The 14,605-nt window shown below is 47.4% G+C and overlaps 2 protein-coding genes across 2 annotated transcripts; both read left to right on the top strand.

The window, feature by feature from the left end:
- Positions 1-3,566: 3,566 nt before the first annotated feature.
- F4812DRAFT_450904 (uncharacterized protein) lies at positions 3,567-6,286 on the top strand (the record flags this gene model as incomplete). Its single annotated transcript, XM_047936146.1, has 4 exons — positions 3,567-4,628; positions 4,754-5,735; positions 5,785-6,170; positions 6,239-6,286. 4 exons carry the CDS (start codon positions 3,567-3,569, stop codon positions 6,284-6,286), a joined length of 2,478 nt encoding a protein of 825 aa, XP_047790567.1.
- Positions 6,287-8,050: 1,764 nt separating this feature from the next.
- On the top strand, positions 8,051-10,304 carry F4812DRAFT_426051 (FMN-linked oxidoreductase). The gene is made up of 2 exons (XM_047933980.1): positions 8,051-8,373; positions 8,461-10,304. The coding sequence occupies exons 1-2, from the start codon at positions 8,236-8,238 to the stop codon at positions 10,129-10,131; spliced, it is 1,809 nt and encodes a 602-aa protein (XP_047790566.1). The 5' UTR covers positions 8,051-8,235; the 3' UTR covers positions 10,132-10,304.
- Positions 10,305-14,605: the final 4,301 nt, after the last annotated feature.

Below are 14,605 nucleotides of genomic sequence, written 5' to 3'. Positions count from 1 at the left end.
TGAGGCTATGTAGCTAACGTGTTCTTGTTGTTGTGTTGTCTAGGTAAAGTTGTCTGTGTCATCTCCATGCCATTTTAATGGAATCGCGTCTGCATAATTATTTGGTCACTAGCTAAAACGAGTAGCGAATGGCATTGATCGCCAGCGAGAGTTGGTTCCTACGCTCCTTTTGGACGCTTGAAATGAGCGATCTCCGCCGCTTGTCCCGCGAACTCCTAAATAACCAGTACAGTATTAGCAATATCTCGTGCTACTGTGCCCACAGAAAGCAGGGCATGTTCAAGACATGGGCTTTAAACTATCTAATGCATGGAGCGACCCTACGTTGTGACCACATCCAGTATCTCTTGTCGTAGATCTATCAAGATATCTTTTTTTCTCCTGCTGATCCACACTCATTGTACTATTTGGGGATGTGTACCTGAATCGCTTGGGGTGCTTCACTTCCTATATTCCTTGGGGGAGTGCCGGGCAGCACAACTTACAAGGGCCGAACCCTTTCAAGGTTTCGAAGACTTCAGATGATACTGAACTCAACCAACCAGTAGCGATAAAAAGGGACGGGAAGCAACACGGTGTTCAAGGGCGTATGAAATAGGCGGTGGACCTAACCTATGAGGTATGATGTACCTCGGTCCCCCAGAAGTTGCAAGCATCCATCTATCGTCTTCATTCATGAGCGAGTTAGTGTGTGTATGAGCCTCCACGTATGGCAAGTCACGTCATTGCCCAGGATCGACACAATGAAGAGTGCGCTATGTCCACCGAGATTCGATTCCTTTTGTACGACGGTGGTTGCTTGCTGCAAAGATCCAAATAAAATAACTTGGCTGCTTCAGGTATTCTCGAAGATCGCTAGGGCGGGCTTAGGTACCTACTTTTTGTCTGCCACTCCCCGCGCGCCGACATAGTTGTACATACTATTGTACATACCTACCTAAGGTAGGTAGTGATCGCAGCACCACGTATGGATACTTTGGACCATGAATTTTTTGGACTATGGGCAAATCGAACCATGGTTGCAGAATGATGTGCGGCGAATTCTCTCCGGCGCTGAGGTCCTTTACGTCTTTAAGTACTCTCTTACCCCATACCTTGAAGATAGTGTGGTGTAGTGTGGTATAGTGTAGTGTAGTGTAAAATATTTCGTCTGGTTGCCGCGTCATGCTGCAAAAGCACGTAAAGGGTACCCGATTCCTTGTCGTTTCTTGTCTAGCGCGACGTCGACCTCAGCCAATCGTCATGTTGTAGCTCCCCTTGTCTCATCAACAATCCCGCCGGGGTGGAGGCTAATTGGCATACACTACAATTGGCATACAAATTAGCATACGGGCTTGATCGAAAGCGGATTAGCCATCATGTTTAGATGAGAAGAGCCCTGCAATCTGAGATACCTGGCACGGTCGCGGTACCTGAAAAATGTCTGAATGTTTTTAGGGGAAACACGTATCTGCTACAGGCAAACAACAACAACAACAACAACTGGAACAACAATGGTCTTTCGACGCTTGCTAGCTTGCCCCTTATCCATCCTACTTTTGATCAATTTCATCTATTGCATGCACGTGCGTACTCGGTAAGTACCTAACCTAACTTAAGGTAAGCTGGTAGATTAGCACTCCCGTTCATCTGATATTTCGTAATGGCGAAAGCGACGGCGAAGGTGTAATAATTCTAGTAATATGTCATGCAGTCCGGACAGTTAAGGCACTTATATCAGCCCATATCTACATGAACTGGATTGGCCTTTGGATAATTGGATAGAATCTCGTGCGCGTGGTTTCCTGCCCTTTCGTATAAGAATGTTGTAGTGTTGCAGTGTTGCACGCTCATCCACTTACATGCGTTGTTCCATACAATACATGTATCCTAGGTTAGGTACGTTATGTACTTGGTAGTCCCTGTGCCACTTCCAATTTTGAGTCGTAGTTTAGTAGAAAGATTGTTTTATTAACGACCTAGGAATTTAATGCCAAATCGTCTGATAACCTGGGAGATAAGAGGTCTAGGTACAAACTGGATTTGCCTACTTAACTAAACATGGACATGCTTAACCTAACCTACCATGTACAAATACTGGCCTTACCCATATTTGGCTAGTTCGGCTGAGCGAATCTGCAGTTGCTCGCGTTCTAGCTTTGGCTGCGATCCACTGTTCGCTAACCCATATGGCCTGTAGCTTGTATGCACACCACCCATCCCCATACCCTCATCCTTACCTCCTCCTACCTAGGTACATATCCCTACATTAGGTACAATACAGTTAGGTAGTAGCAGCACCCCTAGGTACCTCCTAGGTTAGTCGAATTGGTTTAGAATTGGATCCAACGCTGTAGGTATTGTACAATATTATGCTACCACCGTACTAACTACCTTAAACCTACTAGGCAGGCATGTCTTGTATTGCATTGTATTGTACTAACCTAGGTACAATAGCTACAATTATTAGGTTAGGTACGCTACGCTAACCATCTGATGGGTAGCTGGCACTGCCAGAAAGACAGATTTCGAACCTCAACTTCCAATCTTCTTTCCCTTTCCATCCCTATGCCCTTCTGAATAACATCAACTCTCTTTCCCCCCTTTTACACCTATCTCTCCTTCTTCCTTATTCTCCTCGTCATATTCTCTATTTACTTGACTACATAGTACATAGCGTTATTAAGAAATTGCACTCTGTTTTCTATTTTTTTATTTTAATTTTTTTTGTCTTGTCACCATCCCACGGTTTTCTCCCCTTTTGTCCATAGCCCATCCCTTTCCCGAATTTTTTTTTTCTCTAGGTCTTCTACGTCTCCATTCGAGCACAAATCTCCTTTGGTGCTTGTCTTAGACTGCTCAGCATCATCAATTGAGGAGTCTTTTACATCTCTTAAATCCAGAAACTCACAAAAAAATAAAAAATAAAAAACCGAATATCTTTTCCTGGCCGGCAGCACGGGTAAGGGTGATCGTGACGACGTTTTCCCATGTCCTCCCACTAGAATTTCGTCTTATCCCCCCTTCGTGTCGATCGTGGCACCGAACCCGAACCACCGCTCCTCCAGAACTAGTTCGCCGTGAGATAGCCGGCGTTCTAGACAAAAAAAAAAAGATCGCTCACGGTAATAGTGGGCTTCTTACTGGAGATCATCACTCGTTTTTCCCTGGTCGCAGGCGCCCTTCCAATTCCCCGACTTTATCATCGTTAACATCCCAATACGTTCCTCGTCATCCCTTCGACCGACATTTCTACGTGGTTAAGCGTACAATTTACGAGACGTCGGTATTTTCAAGGTGTGCATTCTTCTACTTGGTTAGGATTTATTTTTTTTCTTCTGGGCACCGTGGACTTAGCAAAAGTAGAATTTCGGCTATCACAATTTGTCGCTACTTGTGTTTCGTCACTATAGTGTTCCTACCTGCTAACATAGATACGCAGCGTCATCTTTTTACGTCGTTCACGGAGAGCCTCTTCTCATCGGAATTTCATCATCGTTAATAAATAAGTTGAGCAGGCGAATCGAACCGAGTCACTTCGCTCGTTAGCCCATTTAGCCGACCGTTTGGGCCTTCAGTCTTTGAATATGGCTGCTCTGGTCCAAACCTATCCTCAACAAAGTGGAACAGTAACGTTGCTTCAGACCAGACCCAACACGAACTCAGGAATAATGCCGCCGCCCTCGGGAAACCAGCCTAACCAGGCATACATGGGCAATCAACAAAGGAATAACTATCATAACTTGTCTGGCAGCGTCGGAGGAGGATCAAGCTCTTATCGTGGCAATGCACCGACTTCCATTCAACCATATGCCTTCACGGCTACGCCGAGTCTAGCTAACGGCGGACAATGGCAACAATACGGCAATTACCGTTCATCGTCAAGCATACCCAATATGCATATGGTGGACCCGAGTGCTGCGGCTCGCTCTCGCTATCCTGCGAACTCGAACTCGTCGGGGAGTAGTAGTTCAGGCCAAACTACAATGTCTGGTGGGCATTCTCAAGACGACTCGCGAGCTACATCTGTACCTCGACCTCAACTACCTCCCTTAAATCTCTCAGCGAACCAGCCTACTTTTGCCCAAGTTGCAGCTGCGAAATCCTCCCCGGAGCGGTATAGACGACCATCGCCGAGGTTTACAGACTCGGCTCCTAGCGTTCCGCAGGTGCAACAACCGCATGGCTCGGCAATGCCATCGGGTTCCGGTATGGCTAACGTGGTCCATCTCTACAATCCTCGAGCTATGCCAGAAAGGAAAGTAGGAATGTCTAGAAATCCTGGAGCCGTTGCGAATAGACCGCATAGTGCTTACGGAGCTGGGATTGCGATGGATGATATGCAACTATACCGACATCCTACCGAGGAAGAAACTAAAAGATATCGGCGGCGTAGCATACATTCGATCAATTCTTCCGATTACCCAAACCCCCTGACCCCGCAGGAATTGAAGAAGCAAGCGGAGGAATCATTCCGCCCTGAAGCACTAGCCGCCTTAAAGAAGCAGGGCGGTTTAGATAAGAATCAGAGAAACGCTGTACGGAATGTTCCTGGTCTTCCTGCGATAGAGAAAAACACAGTGCGGACTAGCAACGGCAGTTCAGAAAGTCTCGTCTCGAGTGGAAGCAGTAGTTCTAGGCCATCATCGGTGAGTTTTGCGGCATAACAAGGGTCAGAAGGAAAGAAAAAAAAAGTTCCCAACCATTATCCAATCAGATAACGGTCAGGGGTTGAATTGCCACAATGAGATGCTAACTGAAGGTGCTGTTATAGTCTGCCAATCGAAGCTCCAATACCTCTGCCCCCACGGCCAGCCCCGCCTCCTCCACTTCTACGGAACGGAAGTCTGGGCAGGATCCATCAAAGCAAGTAAATATACCGCCTCGCGGCTCATCATCGACTGATGTCGGCAAACGAACTATTAATCCATCTCCGTTGTCGAAGCCGGTAACCATGGCTCCTGGGTCATCTGACGACTCAGCACCACCGGCTCTTGCACCGCAGCCGGCTTCAACCAAGCCTGCCGCACCGTCCACTTCGATGGCTGATAGTCCGGCAGCTAAACAACTCGCGGCCATCAACGAGAAAGGTGGGAAGTCGAAGGGCAAGACGTCGCGACTAAGACGAGCTTTTTCCTTCGGGAGCGCAGCCGAACTCCGAAAGGTTACCGGACAGGATATCCCCGACGTGGGAAAGAAGTCCCAAAATGACCCGTCGAGATTGCACAAGAATCCTCAACCCGAGGATCTTTACGAGGCAGAACAGGCAAGGATCGCGCAAAAGCAGGAGGAGAGCGGTATCGGCAGCAGTATCTACGCTGGCACCAGACTGTTCTCGGGATCAACGGATAACCTTTCGGTTTCCTCGACGGCATCTTCTGCGTCGATTATGCTCCGCAAGATGGGAAGGGGAATGAAGAAAGGTGGCAGGTCACTAGTTGGATTATTTAGGCCCAAATCGATCATCGGAGCGCCTGGTGAGGAGACGATACCCGAGGGTTCCCAAGCCGCTGTGTCTATGGTTACTGTCGAAGCTGAGCGCGAGCGAGCTAATGCCCGTCCTGCCACTTCACAGCAAGCCCCTACTCTCCCCCCTCTGGAGACTAGTCATGCGGAAACCTCGATGATTGACGGCCATCCGTCCGACTTTTTGGGCAACTCGAACTTGGACAACTCGGCCGCGAGGAAAAGCATTATCGGTGGTGAGAGGGAACGAGCGGAAGTTCTTGCTACTATCCGGAAGGGTATCCTGAAGAGTATGTTGAACATTAAGACTTGCATATGCTTTATCTAACACGACTATAGCTCGTAGCAACTCGCCTAGCCCCTCGGCTCAAGGTACCGGCTTGGATCTCCCAGGAATTCCTAACGTTTCCAACTCCCCTAGCTCTACTGCTCCAAGTACACCAAACGACGACGAAAGCCAAGCGCATAGACGAAACGAACCCCTTGCTATTGGCAACGAGGATTACTTTGTGTCGGCGTTACGCCTTCGCCAAGACACGAAGAGTGCGCCTACGACGCCTCAGGGATCATCCGGCAAACGAAATGCTACTTTCAGCCCGCGCATAGTATTTTACGATACATGGCCGAGTGGAGAGTACGATCGTCGTGGTGATATCGCGACTTGCAATCGTCTAACTCCCATGCTGGCTCAACAGATCAAGGAAGAGTTGAACACATTCAAAATGGTAAGCAAAGAAAAAGAAAACGAAAACTATGTCATTATTTTAGGAATCTCGCTCACATATAGCTATAGGAAATGGAGGTTCATGAGACGTCCAAGATTTATACGCACTTTTTCTAACGATGATAAGCGTTATAACACGAAATCACAGTAAAATTGGTTCCCTTCTCGATTACAGGCCTATAGACCCGCAATCATGTATTTGTCACTCTCGAGAGTCTCTAAGGCGTTTTGCGCATGGTCAGCATAGTAAGGTGTCGCGGCGTTTTTCGAATTTACATTATGGAGCTATTTTCTGAGCACAAAAAAAAGAAGCTGTTCGTTGCTATAATATCCAAGTAGTACCGGTAACGGCGGGAACCTGACGGGTCCATTGAGAGGGCATCACTTTCGTCGGAACATATCTGCATCAGCCATTTACCCCTGGCCTCGACTTAATTCCGTGATAACAAGCTTCTGGCTTGGACTTGAGTTAATGGCGGTGGTGTGTCCGATGTGGCAGGCGTATCATGGGAGACGGTCAGATATCTGGACGGGGGATATCCCTAATAGGTAGAGAGATATGCTGATCCGAAAGCACCTCGTGTTCCTCGGAGCGGAAGGGAGGAATACTGCAGCACTAGGGCTAGCGCGTGAAAAACAAGGCAGAGACCCCTCCAGCTCCTCCGGTTGGTGATGGATAACGGTGGTACCTGTCTGCATTGTGTCCTTTACCATTTGAACTGGAGTTAGAGAGACACCGATCCGACGACACAACCAAAACAAGATGGATTTTTTTGGGAACCAATCATAGATTTATGTATCTATGTTGTATTCTGCCATCCTAATTTTTTAACCAAGGGACATGAGGGAGTTATCATTTGAAGTTTGAACGAGAGAATAACAGTCTATTTTGTCTTATCGTTCACGACTTCGAGGTGTTATGATAATGTTTGCTCTCTAACTAGTGGATGGAAGTAATGTACTATTAAGGGAAATATTTGACCACTAGGTATTCGAAACCGGGAACAAGAGTGAATATCATTTTAGTATCGAGCAAGTTTTCCAAGTTTACGGCCCTATACATTTATTATTATGCATGTTAGTTTCGTTTTGTCTTATATTGTATAAAAAAAACGAAACAATTCATGGTCGTACCAGGCAACTTGGGCAGAGGCGTGTGAAAGGGAAGGAATAATTCAAGCGAAACCCCATTTCCTCGATGCTTGGTTCCCCGACGTCTTTCTAACCCGTAAGGCGTTAGGAGGGTTGCCAAGAGGTTACAACGGCGAACCGCGATCTTTCCAGGAATGCCAGGATTTTGGTGCATAAAAAAGGTACCTCGGACGATTAATACGAAGAGGGAGAAGGGGAGACTAAACGAGGCGCAGCTCGCTTGGTTCGTTTTCCCTTATGCTAAGTCTTATTTAACAATTATTTTTTTCCCCACAAACTCTTGACTTCAAGGGGTCTTATGTAAAGCTACGGATTAGGTATTATTTCGGATTTTGTTATATTTCGTGGGAGCCTATGAAGTCTTTAATTACACGGTGCACCTAATTCTTTACTATAAATATTCGAGACTACATGCTATACGGTATGTATTATACACAGTATTACATACCCAACTTTAAGCACCTGGGTCCCTTATAAGTCAACAGATATATAGTACGTGATAACGCTGCTTATTCCAGCTATCATGTAACTACCTCGGTACTCTTATAGCTTCGATGTAGTAATTAAAGCATGAGTCGGACATTACCAATAGGAGGTACCTTAGGTAACCTGATGTAATAGTAGCCGTATCTCTGATAACCTTAGTCCAGACACCGATAAGCCCCGCCAAAATTATTGTACACCAGGTACAAGTAGAATTTCTCAGCTGAACCAATCATTCTCTGCTATGCAAACCTCATTTTCATCATACTCTTCAAGTCCCAAGTCAAAAATAATAAAAACCAAAATAAAAAAAAGATATAAAATAAAATAAATTACTCGCAGCCATCATTCTGGACATTGCTACGAAAGTGCGAACGCGCTGGAATATTCCCAGCCTCGCCTGCAAAATAATCACCAGAAAGCACGTCGCAATGGCTTCAAATACGGCCCATGGAACCACGATGGCGGCTAATACCAACACCAAGCCCAAGTTGCACGGACGGGCGTTCTATGAAAGCATGGGCAGTCCCAAGTTTGTGCTTGCTCCTATGGTCGACCAGTCAGAGTTCGTATGTCTTTTATTTACCTACCTACCTAACCTGAGGTATCCTATAGCGAGAAAGGCCGAGCACTGACGAACAAACTGTTAATCCTAGGCCTGGCGCATGCTCACTCGATCGTTTCTTACACCAGAGGAAAACTCGAAACTCTTAGCTTATACGCCTATGTTCCATGCTCGGCTATTTAGCGAGACGGCCAAATATAGAGAATCGCATTTCGAAGCAACCCGACCTTCTTCCTCTGCTCCCGCGCCCGAAAATACCGAACAAAGTCAAAGCCCCCCATTCCTTGATGGTAATCCGGCGTTCGATCGTCCCCTATTCGTACAATTCTGCGCGAACGACCCTGAACACCTGCTAGCCGCAGCGACCCTCGCCGCACCTTATTGCGACGCAGTCGACTTAAATCTCGGCTGTCCCCAAGGAATCGCGCGCAAAGGCCACTACGGCGCATTTCTACAGGAGGACCAGGAGCTCATTTACAAACTGATTAACACTCTCCACAACAATCTACCCGTACCTGTTACCGCAAAGATTCGTATACTGGAGACTAAGGAGCAAACCTTAGCTTACGCCAAGAACGTATTGGCTGCTGGCGCGAGTATCATTACCGTCCACGGGCGAAGACGAGAGCAGAAGGGCCACATTACCGGTGTTGCGGACTGGGGATATCTGCGCTACCTGAGAGAGAATCTGCCTAAGGAAACCGTTATCTTCGCCAATGGCAATATTCTTCAGCACGAAGATATAGAAAGGTGTCTCGAGGCGACCGGCGCTGACGCTGTCATGAGCGCGGAAGGAAATCTAAGCGATCCAGCTATCTTTGCGCGACCACCGCCCCCCGGGCAAGAAGGACGAGAGTATTGGCGAGGTATAGACGGGAAAGGCGGGTATAGAGTAGATGCCGTGTTCAGACGGTACATGGATATCATACACAAATACGTCCTGCAACAGGATCCACCGGCGCGCAGACCCCTATTCGTCGTAGGGGACGACGAGAGCTGGCTATCCGAAGGCAAGCAAAAAGACGCAGATCAAGAAGAAGAGGGCCCAGCGCGGAAGAAGCGGAAGAAGGATGGCGGTAGCAAGAACGAGAAATGCACCTCGCCGAACCTCGTCGCTGTCCGCCCTCACTTATTCCACCTCCTGCGACACTTCATCTCCAGACACATAGATATACGCGACGCCCTCGCGAAGTGCTACGCCGGCGACGTCCCCGCCATCGAGAATATCCTCGATATGGTTGAGCGGCGCGTGGCCGAGGGACTGATCGAGTACGAGAGGACGGGGGGCAAGAGCATAGAAGAGCCGGAGCCGGAACCGAAACGGAAGCCGGTACCGGAACTCGAATCGGGACGGGAAACCAAAACGGAGGAAATCGAGGCGGATACCGCTACTGCTGCTGAAGACGACCCGGAGAGCTCGGTGGCTACGGTTAAGAAATGCAAGAGGCCGTGGTGGATCGCGCAGCCGATCGTGCGCCCGCTTCCGAAGGAGGCGCTGGCGAACGGGAGCATAAGCCTGAGCAAGAAGGAGAAGAACAAGAATAAGGAAAGGGAAAAGGAAAAGAATAAGCAGGAGCCGGCGGCGAAAGCTGGAGTTGAAGAGAAAGGAAACGGAAACGGAAACGGAAACGTAAAGGGGGCTGAAAACGAAGCGGGTGTGGAATTGGAATTACCGAAGACGGATGGCGTCGACGGGATTACAGAGCCGTCTATGGATGCGAAGAAGCCGGGGTTTACGGCTGATGAGCTCGTCTGTGGGTAGGGGTAGGGGTAGGGAATATAGATGGATGGATGGATAGACAGGTACCTAAAAGATAGAAGGGGGGCTACTATAGATCACGGCATCGTACGAGCTGCACGTTGGATGTAAAGCATACCTACCTATTTTTATGAGTCTAATCAGATGCGATACGAGAATCACGCTGCTTTGCATGCCTTTGCGCAGCAAGTTGGAAGAGTCGCTGAAGATACTGTCCTAACCATGAAATTTGCATGAATCGTAGACCTACTCCTCGCCGAAGGGTTCACTGGCCAATCGCCTAGCCGACGAGCTCGATCTGGTACCTATCCGGAACGATAAAAAGGGGCGATTGTAGGATGATATCTCAGGTAGGTAAATTAGGTACCTAACTCCTACCTAAGGTTTATCATCAACGCCAACACGAGATTTAATGGCCTTGATTGATGGGCTTTTCATTTCAGGAATGAACTCTGTAGCGGAAACCAAAGTATACATATTATTTTACAGGAGAATACGTTGCTCCAAGGTCCATAGTCAACCAGATAGTCTTCATGACCTATACGGAGCTTAAAGGCCTTCCCCTTCCAGATCCAACCACTCCCCGGCATCTTATCTCTCCATTGCTTTAATGACCTCTTCAATATCATCGATCAGCACGGCCATCTTAAACCTTTTTGCGTACTTCAGCCCTTCTTTTGCCTCGTCTAACGGCGTCAAGCCATCATCAGCTTCCATGCTAGCGTTCACTTTCCCCGTCTTAAGGAGGATTCGAAGAACGAGTCTTCCACGTGTACCAAGGATCCTCGTCGCTGCCCATCGTAATGGGCTTCGTCCTAGATTGTCTCTTGCATCTGGGTCGACGCTTGGACAAGCAAGCAGCTCTTGGACTATCTCTATATTCTCCCACTCAACTCCGCGAGATAAAGCGGTGCGGCCCAAATCGTCCTTAGAATTAGGATTTGCTCCTATGCTTAGAAGCATTCTTATGATTTCTGGGCGTTCCTCCTTGACTGTGTAAAATAAAGGTGTACGTCCTTCGTTATCCCTAGAGTTGGGGTCTGCCACTATCTCTAGAAGTATTCTTGTGATTTCTGGATGTCCGTGCGAAACTGCGTAAAATAAAGGTGTACGTCCTTTGTTGTCCCTAGATTTGGGATCTGCCCCTATGTTTAGAAGCATTCTTGTGATTTCTGGGCGTCTGTGCCTGGTTGCGTACGAAAGCGCTGTTCTTCCGTCTATGTCTCGCACGTTCACGATAGATGAACCTGTATTCCCACATAACAGACGGCATATGCCGACAGCAACTTCATCGTCTCTTCCTGGATTTAGGAATAGGTGCATTAATGCAGTCCGGCTCTGCTTGTCCACAGTGTTCGTATCGATATTTTCACACGAGAGGAGCCATCGAGTCGCCTTGTAAGACAGGTTGATGATGGTATGCATCAAAGGGGTCTGCCCTCTCTTATCTGATTGATTGATGTCTTCTCCTTGTAGAGCCAGTGCCCTCATAGTTACTGCGCACCCAATTTGTGCTAAGCTGATAAATAAGCTTTGTTTGTCAAGGTCAAGCTCGTAGTACTTGGGGAGAGGAAATTGATGTTCTATCTGAGAAAAAAAAGCTTCTTCTTCCTCATCTATTCGAATATTGAGACCTTGATCTAGGAAAACCTGAAAGCCAAGGTATCGAGCAACTTGGTCATGCCCGTTTCCTAGTGCTACCACGAGGGGTGGACCGTAGGACCTCTGGCCTCCGAGAGTAGTGTAATCTAATCTATGAGCGGATTGTTTGACGAGATGTATTAAGCCATGATCAGCTAGGATATATATTATTTTTACGTTGGTATCGTATTGGAACCACCCCGACGGAGATACCTTAAGGAATCTAACCCAGGCGGATACTGGGAACTGGTCAATCCAGTCTGCCTGCTGCACTCCATATGACTGTGCTTCGTTGGAATGGAACAGGACATAAGTGATTGCATAGTCAAGAAAAGGATAAAATTGAGCCAACTTATCTCCCACATATCTGCCACCAATACCGACATTGGCCATCAAGTCGTCGTCTCGTGTCCTGAACATTATTTCAGCAAGACAGGCTTCCTTTATAGCATCTTGACCTTTGCCTATAAAGTTGGCCTCAAAGTCTTCGTCTATAAACTCAGCCTTCAAATCGGGCCAAATCCCCTGGACGACACTTTGGAGCTCATGATTTGAGTGCAGAAAAAAGTCACGCAAAGATTCGTGAATGAACCGCATAACTCCATCGGAGACTTCTTCTATTAAACCTTTGGACGAATGAAGAATGTAATGGCGCATCATCTCGTCTATGATGAGAGAACACTCCGAGATGGAGTCACCGAGGCCGGCTTGAATAGCATGGTATAGGGTTTTGAAGTTAAGCGGACGACGTGCAAATAGTACGAATTGAATACAGAGTAGCATTGCTTTGTTATCTTCCGAGTCGCGTACCAGCATGTCGCGAAATAGGGTGCTTAGTTCGGACGGTAGTTCGTTCAATCGCTTATCTAAAGCCATTATGTTCCCTGAATCGAAATCTTTGTTCAACATTGGAACTACCAGAGCTACCCAAAGGAATACTCTAGAGGCCTTTTCAAGAATCTGAGTTTTGATATCCTCGCCATAGTGTAGCGAATCGATCATGAGAGTGGTGTCAACGTAATGCTGGATATCGGCCATATGACCACGTTGACCATCTATACGGATATGTAACCCCTTTTTGATTGATATATTGGGGTAATGCCGGCTCGAAAAGCATATATTCAGTCGATCGCCTTTTCCGACGGCTCCATGGCCGATATCTTGGAAAAGTGAGACCATGGAGCGTACCAGGTCTTCCGGACATTCGTCAAGCGCGTCAATGAAGCATATGAAATGATGGCCTCCCAGATTTCTCACAACACGCCTTAACAGGTTTGCCAGACTCTGTTCTTGCCAGCCGTTTCGTTCGATCAAGCCGGGATTTGTGAACCCAAGCTCGGCGAATACCTTCTTGGTATCTGGTAGGATCGTCATAATTTGTAAAAGAAGAGCCCGATAAAGCCCCGTTACCGTACGCTCAAGTTCGTGCCCTCTCGCATTGAAGAAAAAATGAAATGATCTTAGCGCCAGGCGTCTTCATCTTTGACTGTTCGACGAGGTAATTCATAAGTATAGATTTCCCCACACCTGGTTTTCCTTTGATCCAGAGAAACCCATGATGGGCACGGGATCTTTTCTGGATTGATCCATGCCTTGTATTCTTTAGTGTCAATGATCCACATACAAGTGTTCGGGCTGGGTGGTCGAAGGTTCTGCTGACGAGCATGAATCTGGTCGAATCGTAATAATCTGAAGAGGTGATCGCAAACCTCACTAAAGTCGTGGCCTGATTGAGGCTGGTCGGAGAGGCTCTGTCCATCTATGGACTCGGAATAGGTATGGCCATGGTGAACGCGACTGTTCCCAGAAATAAACTGGGGATGAGATGAGGGTCCGGTTTGCGACATTGAGCTTGACAGCATCTATCGACGTCGAGATTCGTACATGACTATGAGCCTCATGTGATCGGGCATGGGTATAAATCGGAAGAAGCGGGGTTTACGGTGAAAGCTGATCATCTGATATCCTCGCCCAAGCTCTTGTTGGTCCCGGGTACATCGGTAGGTTGCGTGGCTGAAAGATTTCATTGGATACCTACCTCTCCTTGGACTCCTTGGATGGGACGTAAGCGAGGGGGCTGAAACTATCAATTCTACACAGTAAAGCCTCGTTATCGTCTCTTCTCTTCATTGAAATTTAATACCTATGCAACGAGTTTCGAAATGGCCAAAGTCTTTGGTATAGTAGCCGGTGCTATAGGCCTCGCCTCGGCACTAGAGGCGTGCATTGATGGAATTGGCTGCATCCAAGCCGGACGCCATCTCGGATCTGACTTCTAAAACTTTCAACTGCGTTTGACAATATTTCTATGTAGAGAAAGACGACTTTTTTGGTTGTAGGGTCCTAAACGATATCCTGACGACGAATACCGTTATTTGTCAAATGTGAAAGAGTAAGAGGATGGTCAGATTCTATGGATAGGAGAAGGTTCCAAGATTTTGTGAGAATGGAAAGGTTGAGCCCGATTGCCGATATCAGATATAGCTTAAAGAGGTATATTTATTAGGTATGTTAGGTCAGGTACAGTACCTCTTTTTTACTTTCTTTAACTAGATCATACCTGCCTGAGTGCAGGTGCCTTCTACTTGAAGTGTACTTAGTTACACACAAAGTTACCTGGTACCTATCTTACCTAAACGCCTCTAAAACCGGTATATCACGTTAGATAATCTTGCTTACGGCAGGCGTTGATGCCATGATAAGCTTGCAGACGGAATCCAATTGTTAAATTCCTTACTATTGGTCCTAACCCCGAGATCTTATACCTTCTCCCCCTCTTTGGGGGGCGGGGGGCGGGGGGGGGGGGGGGGGGGGGGGGGGGGGGGGGGGGGGGGGC

The sequence above is a fragment of the Daldinia caldariorum genome (assembly GCF_022478825.1).
Source record: "Daldinia caldariorum strain CBS 122874 unplaced genomic scaffold F4812scaffold_7, whole genome shotgun sequence".
Taxonomy (NCBI): Eukaryota; Fungi; Ascomycota; class Sordariomycetes; order Xylariales; family Hypoxylaceae; genus Daldinia; species Daldinia caldariorum.
This window is presented reverse-complemented; position numbering and strand designations above follow the sequence as displayed.